Source organism: Sprattus sprattus (genome assembly GCF_963457725.1).
Source record: "Sprattus sprattus genome assembly, chromosome: 17".
NCBI lineage: Eukaryota > Metazoa > Chordata > Actinopteri > Clupeiformes > Clupeidae > Sprattus > Sprattus sprattus.
The window spans coordinates 26154505-26169852 of NC_137915.1; the positions used below are offsets into that span (position 1 = coordinate 26154505).

The 15348-nt window shown below is 41.3% G+C and overlaps 1 protein-coding gene across 1 annotated transcript in view; it reads right to left on the reverse strand.

The window, feature by feature from the left end:
- The window catches only part of xylb (xylulokinase homolog (H. influenzae)), a gene marked incomplete at its 5' end in the record, with an annotated part of 30033 nt that extends 21564 nt beyond the window's left edge, over window positions 1–8469 (reverse strand). The window contains 12 exons of the mRNA XM_080855429.1: window positions 1153–1268; window positions 2965–3005; window positions 4418–4499; window positions 4620–4738; window positions 5269–5341; window positions 5582–5647; window positions 6063–6191; window positions 6683–6769; window positions 6874–6954; window positions 7404–7473; window positions 7632–7714; window positions 8416–8469. Of these exons, the coding sequence (XP_080711555.1) occupies window positions 1153–1268; window positions 2965–3005; window positions 4418–4499; window positions 4620–4738; window positions 5269–5341; window positions 5582–5647; window positions 6063–6191; window positions 6683–6769; window positions 6874–6954; window positions 7404–7473; window positions 7632–7714; window positions 8416–8469 (1001 nt within the window). The remainder of the gene's footprint in view (window positions 1–1152; window positions 1269–2964; window positions 3006–4417; window positions 4500–4619; window positions 4739–5268; window positions 5342–5581; window positions 5648–6062; window positions 6192–6682; window positions 6770–6873; window positions 6955–7403; window positions 7474–7631; window positions 7715–8415) is intronic.
- Window positions 8470–15348: the final 6879 nt, after the last annotated feature.

The window sequence follows — 15348 nt, forward strand, 5'->3', positions numbered from 1 at the left end:
ACAAATGCTTAACAAAATGGTCCACTGCCCTTCCTCCCTCCAGTACACCAACCAAACCAAAGGACCTCAGAGGATGCTGTTGTATCATTTTAACTCAAGGTTTACTTTGAAATGACAAAAAAAAATCTCAGAATACTGCAAGGGTTACATGTGAGCTTTTCTGAATTGCACAGACCCTGGCGGTAGTGCAAGAATTATGATATTTGGCATTCTTGACAAATTGAATTCCTGCTGGCGTTGTGGCTGATAATGTGGTGTGCAAAGGTGTCATTCTGGCATTAGTCTTTCTTATAGATAGGATTACATAATAGATGAAAAAAAGGACATGATCTGTACACCATCTTGTTTCACAAGTGCTTCACTGGAAATCCTTATTTAAAAAGCAAGGGATAGAGAGAGCGTCTACAGAGATTCACACGTGTAAAACAAGAGTCAAGGGGTTTCAGGAGTACTACAGAAGCCTCTTTTCTGTCAAATATATGAAACACATCTGAGGGAACAGCTTCAGAGAAGCAGGTAATGCTAGGAGTAGGGAGAGCTACAAGCTGTTTTCCAAGAGGCATAATCAACGATGGAACACAGAAACTTCATACTGCCGGTCTTATGGATGAATCCTTAGGCAGAATTGAATTGCCGACCCTGACACAAAACCTATTCCACTACAATATTTGAATAAAACCCGGAATTGGAATCCACTTATTTCTATAAAACTTCCCAACCTCCATTGTTCTCTTAAACAAGACTGCAATTAAAACATCTGCTTTCAAGTCTTTGTAGAGAATCTCTACATCCCAGTATTGGTAGACTGCAGAGGAGATACAAGCAAGAGAGGAAGTCATTTAAGCCTCTGTGCCTCATCATTTCCGACACAGAACATCACGTTGATGAGTCTCTTCCTTCTTATAGAGCACTCTCAGACTGCCACAATCTGATCAAATTATCTGGACATGAGGGGGAACTCTTTAAGGCTTCATTAACTTTTAATACCACCATCAGGGAACATTACCCTCTCTAAAGTCTATGTTAATTGTGCCTTTTTTTTCTCTGGTTCTGTCAGAGTCACTAAGCCTGGGCTCTCCCTTTCATTTTGTCTTTTTAGAGCTCATGCGATGTAAGAACAACCCAGTGCCCCAGAGAAGCTGAATACTTCACCATATCAAAGCCATGTAGGCCTGGCAGTCCACTGGGTTGCAGAAGATGTGGCCCTCTATGGTGGGCTTGGGCTCCTTGATCCATAGGAAGACTGTATCACTGGTACCCAAACTGACCTAGGGGGAATCCAGGTGTGAAACTCCAGTCATGAAAATTCAGTACATCACATTATTTTGATGAAAGGCTCTTTCAGTCAAAGCACCTCAGCATCACCCAATAGGACTTCTCTTCTTCTACACTTCTCTTTATGACACTCTGCTATCCTCTCAGCGCCTCCTTCATTAGTGCTTCCACTGATCCACTTACCCTTTTATTTGTGGTATTCAGTTGACTCCCAAATGATCCTAGTTTCATTCGGTATATCCCCCTTACGAGCAATCCATTTGCCATTAGCTAGCATTACAGTTCAGTAGTCAGCTAACCTACTGCAGCAGCAGTTCAGTAGTCAGCTAACCTACTGCAGCAGCTGGTAGCTAGCAGCATATCAGAAGTAAACCTTTGGTATTTTAGTGTTCTACTTAAACACTCCCCTGTATGGGTCTCTGGTGATGGTAGTTATAATGCTCACGTAACAATATTGTAATTTCACTCTGCTTCCAACTGGTGTCCTATAGATAGGCACTGAAGCTTTTTAAGGGGGGCTGCCACCCTTTAGAAAACCCACTTCAGCTGCGGAAGGCCATTGTGTGCTCTGTGTACTCAGCCTGCACTTTAACAGCATGAAACATCTCGCCATTTTACTGTTATGAAATTCAGTACGCAAACTTCCCTTTCTGCCATTGTGTTGAGGAGAAAGACTCCCTGTGACTATGTGCACAGCTCACGAGGACAGCAGCTCATAATGTGGAGCCCTTGTTGTCAGTTTACCTCTCTGCCATTCACCCCTGCACTACAGAAAACATCCACCGCCCGCCAATATATAATTAACAAATCTCGGCCTGCTGTCTGTATGTCTGTGTTAAAACCCACACTACTGCCCAATTAGGCGATGGCAGTACACACTTTTCATTATGCAACGTTGAAGAGCTTTTTACTGAAAGACCATCTCTGGCACGAATGCCAGCTCTACTGTCTACAAGGGAGAATGATACATAACTTTCCACTGTATGGCTGTCCACTACGGTGGCACATTCAGTTTGACGAGATGACTACACTATGCTGCGCACATATTTAAAAGCATTGAGGTGGGGCCCTATGACAAGGAGCACATTGATGGTTGCAGAAGGATTTCAGGAATCCAAGAGCAAAATGGCCAATTCCCACTCGTTAAGATGTCAAGGTTATAAATAATCCCAAAGGTTTAGGATGGACGAGCAACTTCTTCAAGGTTCTTTGTTCATTATAGAAATGTCACTGCTTTGAATTGAAAAGACTACTTTCAGACTCAATTCAAGTATGGTCAGAAATGTTGCTGATGTATCTGAAGTCAAATACATAGGGAATGCATTCCAGCTTGCTGGATTTGCTAAATGTGTGGGGTACCCATATGTGGTTGAAGGTCTTTGTAATTATTTATAAGTGAGAATTCAAAGAATGCATGATGCGAGCAGCAAAGATCAAAGCTAGTTCTTTTGACATATAAACTACATCGATCTCAACCACTCCCCTGGTTTGATGAAAGGAACAACTGAAGATATCTGCCCCATGAGCTCCTGAATTAATAATCTCATTGCAGATACTTGTAGAACTCTTCCACATTGCAATTGCCTCATCTCAAAACGGTCCAAATCCCGTGCAGTAAATTAGGGTTTGGAAACATACACCTTGACCGCAATGACATGACTAATGGATTTGAGGTCAAAGAGGACTTACCGCTAGATCACCTTCCTGGAGCCTCATTCCCGCAAGGGACCCTGGAAAAATACAAGCTCATTCAAAGTCTGAAGCCTACTCTTCAGGCTCCCACACAGAGTAGATAAATGACTTGAGTTTAAGACTTGTTCATCTCAGCCAGGTGGTACTTCATATATTCCTACTCTGTCGCAAACTGCCAATATCGCATGGACAGCATATTGATCATTAATGAGAAATGAGCAAGTGCTGACAAACACACAAACAAAGAACGTTCTATGAGAGAGGACACTTAAGAATGTTAGCAATTGGGATGCAGCTGTTGCACCTTTGAACCAGGCAGATACAAGACCCGAAGTGTCAGGAAGCATCTTTTACATGTTTTAATTTAGACTTGGGTGGGCGGACTCTTTTAAAATGTAATCATTCCTGTCCATTGGGTTTCCTGGTGACCTTGCAGAAAAAGTTTGATAAATCTCCCAGAGTGGTGACACGTGTGGGGGGCTCCTGCGAGCTGTGACAGGCCCAAGAAAAATGATCCCGCAACCCAATTCTCATTTCAATACATCAGGAGCACCCTGTCCTTTCATTTCAGTTCCGCCATATCCATCATGAATCTCTGAACTCACGACGCACGGACGCAGGCACACTAAAGCGATACCTACTGTTTCACATTAAAGACAACACAAGCAGAGTCCTTCCTGAGAGAAATATTCAGCTTGTCCTCTTTCAATTATTCCTTTGGATTCTAATTCATATTCAGCTGGCCCCTCTCAGAGTGTCGTACCCATGATGCACCCTGCTTGCCCCTGATGTGGCAACCCCGCAGGATAATTAATTGTATGGGGGTAAATTGCACAATTGGATCAATTAATCCATGAGAAATCGTTCATCAGGCTGACCACCAGACACTGCAGAGATCTGGCGGCTGCTATTCACACCCTCGGCTGGGGCGTCTTCTGCACTTTTATTGGCCATAAAGCCCCTTTTATGCAGATGACACCGCTGAGCCAAGATGGCACGGGGTGGCGGGTGTCAGGGTCACTTCTGTGGTTATGTGCGTCTGGTGCTTTTTAATTGAAAAATGTCACCCCACACCTACCAATGAGGCGTGAGTGAAAACAAGCTGGCAGTGGGCCAGGTCTCCCCATCTCTCTCTTTCACACACCCCATCTGGACGGGTGACATGAGTGTTGAACACACCGGAGCTGTGGTGGAATGGAACACTGAGTGCAGCTCTGCCGCCACCTGGTGGCAGTATGGCACTAAAACATCCTCACAATCTTGGAGAACGTTTTGATATCCATCAGCCAGCCTCAGGAATGCAAGCTAATATGAAAAGACAAACTCATTCTACTCTTTAGTCTAAATACAGTTACAAACACACTTCCTAGAAGGACCGTCTAACTGTGAATGTAAAGTGCATAGTGTCGTAAAATGATTGACATCCAACAAAAAAGATTCCAATTCATACCTGGGTTATCTCCTGTAAAGGCCACCACTTTGCAGTCCTTAGGAAAGCCATATCTCTTCACAACGTAAGATGACACGTCACCCTGCACAGGCAAACAAGAAGTCACAGTTTTAGCATCGTCTAATTTGATGACATGTTTCTAATCAAATGATTATGATGTTACATAGAAAAGGGGAACTATGAAGAATCCATAAAACAGTACCAGGACGGCAGTGGATGGGAATGGAGCACCTAGTTTGGCTTCTAAACCAGGAGCTGTGGCCTGAAGACAGGGTGGTGACCACTTTTTTGAGAATATGTCCATCAAGTTCATCCCGGAACCTTGAAAACAGGAAATGAACAAGAAAATAAACACGACTCAGTCACCACCTAACACCATGACAACTGACAACAAGCACACTAATTGTAAACATTTGCCATCAGTATGCCTGCTTTGAACCTTGACAGGTGCTTTGACAGTTGTGCTAATAACACAAGTGCATGCCTGGCTGCACTTCAATCTCTCACTCAGAGCTGCTTCTTGCACAAACTGATTGGTTTGTCTGTCAATCATGACATTTTCAAATTAAGCCACAGTGCTGGCAGTGTGTATCTCTTTTTAAAAGAGGAAGATTAGCTGCAGGGCTTAAAGAAGATGATTTTGGTTTTAGTACACACTTCACTGTCCAAACTAAGCATTCAAACCGCATGTCTGGGGATATGTTGCCTAAATGAGCACTTCTAACAGATGGTAAAACATTGACTGAAAAGTGGTGAAGGGCCTCTTTCATTTCAGCCATATTCAGCTTTAATACAAATTAACCCTTACTTTGAAGAAACCAGGAAAACCTTTCAAGTCTGTTCGTGCTTACCGTCACTGTAATCAACTGCTGCATAATCACCCAGAAATATGGAGGCACCAAAGCTGCTGACGAGTGAAATCCTCTGAAATTAAAATCACAAATTCTACATTAACAGTAGGGTAGATCCATCACTTTACTGCAGGTGTAGAAGTGTAAAAACACACACACACATTTGAAAAAGAAACCTTACTTCTGGAGCACAGAACATTATATTGTGCCTTGATCATTAGACAACAAGAAAATATATTCTATATTTGAATAAGAATTACTTTTGCCCAAGTAAATGTCTGCTTTTTGACTGCAACAACGAATAAACCCTTACCTCTGTTTCAGTGTAAACATCAGGCTTTGACTGATGAATCTTAGCAATCTGATTTCCAGTGAAACGCTATTTAAATCACAGAATATTATTGTGTGAATTACCAAGTATATCCAGTGCACTGATTCAAATTATTGAGTAGGCTACACTGTACCCAAATTAAATGAAACCTACTATTAGTAATGTAAACGATTACAATCTTCGAACATGGTTTAGCTATCAAAGGAACTCTTCATTGTACAGAGTATACATGCTAAAAAATGAGCAGGAAAGGATGCCCATCTTTTTGGAAGCTTACTGATTTGCAACTACAGCTGGATCATGATGACATTTTTACTGCATTTGACAAAGCCAATAGGACACCGAGAGACATGACGTATCAGAGGATCTATTTTAGAGGCTTTGGGATGAAAAGAAAGCCAACTTAACTATTTATGACGAAATAATCATTTACTGCATTTTTTAAGATAAGAAAAGGTCACACCTCATATGCCCGGGAGCCGGTGATATCAGCCAAGGTTTGAGCACAACCTACAGATTCCTCCAGGTGTGAGCACTGAGCCGACGTGCTGGAATCCATCCATATTGGACTGTCCTGAACTGCAAATTGACCCTACAAATGGAACCATCCAAGACAGTCAGTCACGCAGTAAAATGCACACGATATGTCATATGCCATAAATATAATGAACTATTTAGATTTGGGGGGAGGAGGGAGTATTATATTTACACAGCATTCCAGAATATGTGTAAAACAAGTTCCCTACTCAAAGTGCTATTTATGTCAGGTGGTGTTAAAACTTCCTAACTTTGCCACATGAAAAAGCCACCCTCCACGGTTTGCCTCATATTCCTCCAGGATTATAACGTTGGCTTATTCCACTAACACTGAACCTGACAGACCTGCATACTCAGCAGCTATGCTAGACTAGACTGGCTTTCACCCACTAGATGACGCATTAACTTCAAGCCAGATGCTGGTCCTGCACACTCAACTTGCAGCTGCTTCGAGTTATACTCCAGCGATACTGAAAAGGACAGTGGCAAAGGACTTTGAACACCTGACAAATTGCAGCAAATGCCAGCTGCTCAAACAGGCTTTACCTGGAGGAGTTTATGCAGTGTCTTCTCTGGATCAAGATGTCTGAGTGCTTGACAGGCTCCTTTTTTCCAGTAGACACTACCGTGTTGCTGCATAGAACAAGAGGAGTTCCTCACTCAAATGACATTCAATGCTGTGTACACTTTGGGTGGATTAACTTGAAATGAAATACAAAAGCGGAGCAGCCACAGACCTGCCCACTTCCAGAGAGGGCCCGCACACAGGAGAAGTCAAAGCCAGTCGCTTTCATTTTGTCAAGGATCATGTCAAGTGCCTGACAGAAAGGCCGGAGGAAAAAACACAAAAGACACCTGAGTCACCGTATGTGCAATATGCAAGTCACAAAACACACCTGACTCACCGTATGTTCAATATGTCAGTCAAGATTGCTTGTATTGTTCATGTTATCATTGCAACACCATTAGCCTACTCCAATTACATAATGCATGCTAGAAAAGTGAACTCTTATTAATCATTAATGGCACTTGCTATTTTGGACAATAAGTGACAAACAAGCAGACAGTGACAAAATACCTTTCAGCAGAGACTTAAGACAGTGATACAATTAAACATCAAATTAATATATTTATTTAGAGTAATGAAGTATGTTACAGGCACACATCATGAAAGCCCCTTTAAAACACTAACCACCTGTAATTTGACATTCTGTCAATAAATCTTTGTTTAAAAAAATATCAAATCAAAGGTTCTGGAGATTACTACCTTTACCCACATGAGTACTGGTGAAGTAACAGTCAACCTATCAGCATGTATATGGACCCCTCCCTGGGTCCTGCATTCATGCACAGGGGGAAAGAGTTGTTTATGTAGACTGTTTTATGTGGTGTATGACACAGTTGCAGAGGAGAGACAGAATTGTTTCATGATGAAATATGTATTATATCATTCTTTCCAGGACCACTGTAATGTTTCTGTTCAGGGAAATTTTACCTGAATTCTGGCAGTTCAATGTCAAACTGCACATTGTTCTGGTGAATCAGGTCAAGGTTTTCGTCGATGGCTACAACTTTTAACTGCATACAGAGAGGTTCAGGTTATTAAACATGAAAATTGCCACATAGTATCACAATCGTGACCAATGAAATTACAACTCGATCCTTAACTAAAAATGGAAAGTAGGCCTACAATACATGAACTAGCTGAACAGTTTGGTGTGTAGGCTCGCAAAATGTTTTGCAAAGAGCCTCTCTATCAAGAGTGTTTCTTTTCAACTTGTCAAAACCGAGGAAACTTTTCTACACTTGACGATAACGGTATCTCTTCTGTAAACAGGCACGGGGCTGATGTAGGTCCTACGTACGTCACTGTACAGCTTTCTATTGTAAATGTTCTTGCCGTACTCCTCTCTCTGGACCTGACTAAATGAATCAATCAAACTCGGAGGTGCAAAGTCCAGATTTCGTTTAGAATTTGCAAACGGTATGTGACTACAAGCTGGCATAAAAACTTGACATTGTACTCATTGTCCTTAAAAGAGAAGAAGTTCATGTCATCTACGGGCATGCATAACTACAGCATTATTCTACATATCATAGCATTATGCATACGGCTTGCAGTCGCAGAAACCTACGACTGCAGAAAAACTGTTCCTCTTCCGCCTTTTTTTTTTTCTTCCTCCGCTATGCGTGTTGACATAAGTAGCCTACTTGATAACGTAGGTTACGTACGTAGGCTACAGTAAACACGCCACGTGCTTAAGACAATATGTCCCTACCTGCTGGGTGCTGAAATCAAATCCCAGGTAACAAGAACCGCTCGATGCAGCCATCACAAACACTAAAGCTTTTTGAAAGGTACTGATTGGCACGTGGGTGTCATGGTGTGTACAATGTCTCCGAATATTTAAAGGGGCCGCGTTCACGCAAACTCACAAGTATTCCTCCTCTCTCTCCATTCCTACTCTCTCTCCCTCTCTCTGTCTGTCAGAGAGGAAATTCTTTCAAACAATTCATGGAAGTCAGAGTTTGTTTTTGTGAAGAGGGAACATCATCACGGGGTCTACATGTGGTTCTGTAATTGGGGCCCACTCACAGGGCACCACATCATTTCTATTTTCCTTTTTTGTTTTGTAATTTAATAATGAAGCCTAGAATTTACCTCCAATTGAATGTGTTAGTTCCTCTATTCCAGGGCTGCCCAATTTGGGGCCCGCGGGCCAAATGTGGCCCGCGCTGGATTTATTTTGGCCCGCGCTCCGGTCAGAATTATAGTTAGAACGTCATTTGTTAGACAGCATTTTAACCCATTTTTAACAGGGTCTCTGTTTCAACGTCATATTTAACTAAGACTGGTTGCAGTTCACTGCTTGGCCACAGTTTTAACATGGTTTCAGATGGGTCAAGGGGGGCGCCATTGACCTTTTGTCAATACAGATCCATGTCTATGGTTATCTTGTTGCTATGCTAGCTAACTAGCTAGCTTTTACCTTAACCTTAAACGATTTAAATGGAAGAGCTCCGTTTGCATGAAATGATAGCTAGGTATCTAGTTGATGTTTTAGTCTTCTCAACTTACATGTATAATGGGAAAAGGTAGAACAAGTTCATTCATGTGTTCAAATTCACACATGTCAACACGAGTTTAGCAACTGCCAACTGTAAGTAGGCTACCTTACTTATGTTTGTGTAAAGAATGTTGAAATGAAATATGAAATCAACCAGTAGTCAATGTGCAAGCTCTCTCTCTCTCTATCTGAGTTGGGGCAGTCTGTCCTTCAGTTGAGGTCAAGGCATGATGCTCTCTTGCTACAAGTTTCACCTGTTCGTGTTGGCTTAACAAATGTTTGTGGAGGTAGCCTTTGGAGTCAAGTGCTGTCACGGCGCTTGTTTCCACGGCACAGCTTACACGTAACTGTTATATCTTTCTCTTTTGACGGATACAAATAGAATGGAGTATTTCCATCGAAACATCAGTAGTCACTCTTGTTGCCTGCAATCATGTTTATTAGCCTTTAACTTGCTGTTAGTTGATTGGCCATTATATAAGTCTCCTACCTATCTTCCCTGTGTATACTAATAGATTACATTAAATTAGTATGATATGTTAATAAATGTTTCTTTTTTTAACCTGAAGCAAATGTTATCTTTCCCCATTATTTTCGTCTTGGAGTATACCAGAATGCTTAATTTACATGTTAAAATAACAAAAAAATCTGGGGGGGATACCCCCGGACCCACCTACAGGGGCTTGGTTTGTCACCTTTTTTAGCCCTTCTTAGTTTGCAGGTAAGAATATTAATGGTAATGTTAATTGGGTACACATATGCACTACATTTCAATATAATGGGACCTGACCTAACATGAAACTCTGGTTTTGGCCCGCGGCCCTCCACTCCGATTAATATTTGGCCCCTGACAAGAAAGAATTTGGGCACCCCTGCTCTATTCCATCAACATATTCGTATGTTTAGAAGTGTGTACTGAGGTTATTTTTTACGGGACTTTTTGCAGAGGGTTCAATTCTGAGTATTTGGACAAAACTTGAAGGGCCTTCGATACTTCTGCATATTGCGTTACCAGCTAATTGCATGCATTATGTACAGCTGGCTTTTCAATCCCTTATTGCCCAGCACTCTGTCAGACAGATGCTGGAAGAGTCAAAGCCCTGGGAAAAATGAGGTCATTTGAAAGTCATGTGGCAGTCATCTCTCAACTAATCAACTGTCAAAGTTCTTTTGATAAGTTCCACACACAAATGTAGGCTAACCTTTGTTTCACGCACTGGACACCACACACTGTGTTTTCTGACGACTGCAAAGAAAACTGTCCTGGGTCCTGTCCTGATTAAACAGAACTACACCTGTCATTTCATTTCTACACAACCCTTTTATATCTTCCTTCTCTATTTGAAATAATCCTTTCCTACAGACCTAACATATTTTTTTCATTGGTTTACCCAGTCATTTCAACAAATTATCCAATATTTATTCTGTAAAATTAGTTGTAGTTGATGCTGTCAAGGCAATTTGATCAGCCCGTATCTCTGAGAAGTTTGGGTTATTCAAAAAGAGTGAAAGAGAGAGTAGGCGTATACTAGCCTACCTATAAATCTCCTCATATTACGGCATCACTGAGGATCCACCCATAACTTCAACACTGCTGTGTCAATATCATGTGATCCATCTTTTGACTGTTTCTTTCTTTTCACTGTGTTTATTAAGCCTTTTAATTTAAATAAATCATTTTAGATGTTTTATAAACAGACAGCAATGCCCATTTTATGAAATACTTACCACTGTATCAATGTCACACGTCCACACGTTTCAGTTTGAAATGTGTGTTGCCAATATAGGTTTTCTTTCATAAAATTCAACTGAAAGAATAGGTGACTGGCTAATAAAGTCCTTTTTTAACATTGGAGGTAATTTCAGTAAAAGTTGTAGTTACATGCACTCTTTACTGAACAAAAATCAAAGTATTATTTGCATTATTCAATACAGGTAAGTGCCAGAGCAAATATATCTGAATGCCCTAAATTCTCGACACACTGTTGCGCTTTCAATCAACCTTTAAACGTCCTCCAATGTTTGTTCTTCCTAGTCGCCCTTATGCCTGTGCCCACAAAGTATACAAATGACCACGTAGGCTACACATTCACGACCGTGTTTTATTGTGTCTCATTAGATATACTGCAGTGAATGCAAGAGGAAATAAATTCTACATAGTAATCGAAGCTGACAGGATGTCATGCTGTTGTTTAAATTTGACGTGTCCGTGCAATCGAGTGATAAGAAGTGATGAATTCCGACAAGAGACGTTCAACGGGCGTCAATTGTACACGGAAGACAGCGCCCAAACCGTTGAAAGTACAAGGATGGATATTGCGCTTCTGAAAGAGCAGTATAACTGGATTAAAGAGAAACAAAGACAGGAGACCCGCGTCGTTGTCTTCAAGAAAGGTAAATAGAAAGTTTTGAGGAAGTTGTGAGCAAGTTGACACGAGCAGAGATTCTTCCAATGCGTGTGTTCGTTTGTTACCATTTCATGTTGTTTAGAGTTATTGGGAGGAATTGTGTAATTGTGTAGGCTAAATAATTTCTAAGCATAAGTTTGTATGCTATTATTTTAAAATATTGTTTTATATTGTTACCGTTGAGTGAAGTATTTTAACATGGGTACAGCTCTCAGTCTTTATGTGCCTGCATGTGTGCATTTGAGTGAGTGAGAGACTTCATCCCATGTGTTGTCAGTCAGTCTCATTCCCCAAACTTGCTTTTATGGAAAAACTGTGACAATCCATTACTTAATCTAATAACAACTAAATCAGTGAGTGTGGTTAAACTAACCCAGGGTGTGGAGGGGCTGTATCTCATGTTTTGATAAGCATGAAGAGTTTTTATTAGCTCCTTTCTTTGATTTTCTCACAGCATCAAACAATGAAGAGACTATTGGGAAATCCCCTGTCAGTGTGGTTCCCATGCACCAAGAGGTGAGGAGGAGGCCGCTTCAAAGGCAACTGTCTTTGCGGGAAGCCCCGTCTGACATTTTCCAGGATCAAGGTAACTCCCTATGGCGCGCACACCTGGGGCTCCACAGGAACAGCTGCACAGTCGATGGTGCCAGCTCATACCATGACCAGGACCCCTTAGCCGTCCAAAGCACTCTGTTAAGAGACTCCTCGTTGGAGAGCACTGAATCAAGTGAGAAACTGACCAGCGACCCTGAGGAACCTGAGGGCTCTGTGAGCTTTGGCAGTAGCACCAGTGGACAGGAGGTAGGGGATAGCAAATTCTCCAGGAAATGTTCTGCACCATCTGTTCTGTCCAGACAGTTGAGCCTGGTCAGGCACCTTCCCTCACCAGCCCATTCGACCACTCGCCACTACCCTTTCCCACAGGTTAAATGCCCAAGGAAGTCCGAGGCGGCCAGGAGGCTTGGCATGTACTCGTCATTTTAGCCACAAAGTGGAGGGCACATCAAGCCTGTATAGTAAAACTGCATGTCATGACGCTAAGATGGCTACAGCCTCAAAATTGCAATATCTTAACAATCAGAAACGTTTGATCTGGGAATACTTTGCTGTGAAATAAATCTCCCTGCATAACAACTGAAATGAATTGTGAGTATGTGGGGTTTGTATATGGGAGTGTGTATATGAATCAGTGCTTGTGGACTTTTGATAATAAATAGCTCTTTGTGAGAATTGAGTGTTGATGCCCATGGAGGATACAGGTTCGAATCCGGCCCGATGTCATTTCTCCTGTCCACTCCCCACCTCTTCTCCCTCTCATTTCCTGTCCCACTCTTCAAGGCAGAAAAAGCCCAAAAACAAATCTAAAAAAAATGATTGCCGGCCTCATGCCACAAAACTCAGTTTCACCCTTTGTGGCAACGTTTGTTCTGGCATAAGGACACTATTGCCATTCAAGGAATATTTAATATATAGATTTAGTTATTAGTATTGTAAAATCCATGTTAAGTCCTCAAATATAGTAGGCTAGTTGCATTTAGTAGTAATGACTGTATATATGTATTCTTTAATTTCACTGTAAATTGCTGTCTCTACGTTGCTTTACTTTACACTCGAGAAATGAATTTGCTTTACTCTAAAAGGAACTGACTGATCTACTGCTCAGTTATGGAACTAAAAGTTTTCTGATTTAATCTGATTTAATAATTATTGATTCATTCAACATTCAGTCAAGAGATACATTAAGGCTCTTTACTCAGTGAGTTTTCTATCTGTGCCATACAAAAATACAATTTTGTCAAATAGTGAAGGTAGTGAAAATAGCAAAAGGAAGCAAGGTTTCTTCCAGGAAAACTTTGTACCTCGCTTCATTCATGCGTCCTTCACAAAGACAAATCTGCCCGATTCCAGCCTTGCTGAAGCACCCCCAGATAATCACCGATCCTCCACCAAGTTTCACAGTAGGTGCAAGACTCTGTGGCTTGTAGGCCTCTCCAGGTCTCCGTCAAACCATCAGATGACCATGTGTTGGGCAAAGCTGAAAATTGGACTCATCAGAGATGAAGAACTTAGAAGATGACCTCCAGTCCGCTTTGGTTCAATCCTTATGGTCTTTTACAAACCTCAGCCAGGCAAAGTACAACGTTGTCCTGGAAGAAAAACTTGATTCCTTTTGCTCTGACAATGTTCCCCAACTCTGAGGAGTGTTTTTACAGCAGGTCCATGCCACCCAGCCAGGCCAGTAAAGGTGTGGATGAAGGACCACCAGATCAGGACCCTGTCATGGCCATCCCAATTCCCAGACCTGAATCCCATTAAAAACCTCTGAAATGTGATCAAGAGGAAGATGGATGGTCACAAGCCATGAAAAGAAGCCAAGCTGCTTGAATTTTTGCGCCAGGAGGAGTAGCATAAAGTCACCCAACGGCAATGTGGAAGACTGGTGGAGAGCATGCCAAAACAAATGAAAGCTGTGATTGTAAATCAAGGTTATTCAACCAAATATTGATTTCTGAACTCTTCCTTAGTTAAAGCATTAGTATTGTGTAGTTTAAAAATGAATACGAACTTGTTTTCTTTGCATTATTCGAGATCTGAAAACACTGCATCTTTTTTGCTATTTTGACCAATGTCATTTTTCTGCAAAGAAATGCTCTAAATGACAATATTTGTATTTGAAATTTTGTAGTAATGTTGTCAGTAGTTTATAGAATAAAACTAAAATGTTCATTTTACTTTAACTCATACCAATAAATAGTAAAACCAGAGAAACTGATAATTCTGAAGTGGTCTCTTAATTTTTTCCGCAGCTGTATGTCTATGGTTGTGACGGTTGTGGTGCGACCGCACTTGAACCACACACTCCTGCCGCATGTTGCCGACCGCTAGCGCACACCAACACCCGTATTTGCATGCACACACACACACCCGTATTTACTCACAACTCAACAACTCAACAAATAAACCCACAACTGATTCCACAAACTTCTACAAAGTTGGAACCATTTATTTAAAGTAACACTATGTAACAATTCTACCTTTAAATAACAGCTTGAAAAAAATTGTGCCGCTACAATTACTTTTACTATAGAGAATGGTCTCTCCGCCATTGCCATCGGGGGTCTGTAGGGAAATTACTGCGGCCTGTAGGATTTCTGGAGCCGCCCGGTCCTTTGTATCTGAGCATGCGCGACCAGGATCAGGGAGCGATTTTGATTCAGAGCTAGCCATCTTTCTGCTGGATTAGTAAGTCGTTTATTTGCGTCGTCTTGTCAGGTATGTGCATTTATATAGACCTTTAGACTGGTGATTGTTGTCCTTCTTGAGAGGCTAAGCAGGTATTTTTTAAATAGATTTAAACTGCTTAATGTTGTCCTCTACTGAGATAGAGGCTTAACAGGGTTTTGTATTGAGATTGCTGATTGTTGTCTTCTGCGTATAGAGAGGCTTATCAGGTTTTCTAGACATTTTTGAAAAGTCATTTAACAATTTGTCTTTGAATCCTCACTCTGTCTCTGACCTTTTTGGCCAAACTCATATTTTTGACAGCAACCCGAGGCTTGGTCCGTCACACATGTGTGTCCATCCTTTGTATACAGTTTCCAGGTCCCTTTAGCATAGTCAATATCATATAAAACACCCTGCATAACATACAGGACAACAGGAGTTAACAATGCAAATAGAAAATATGGCATCTCTAGCTATTTCATACAGGTTCTACTACTACTACATAAAAAAT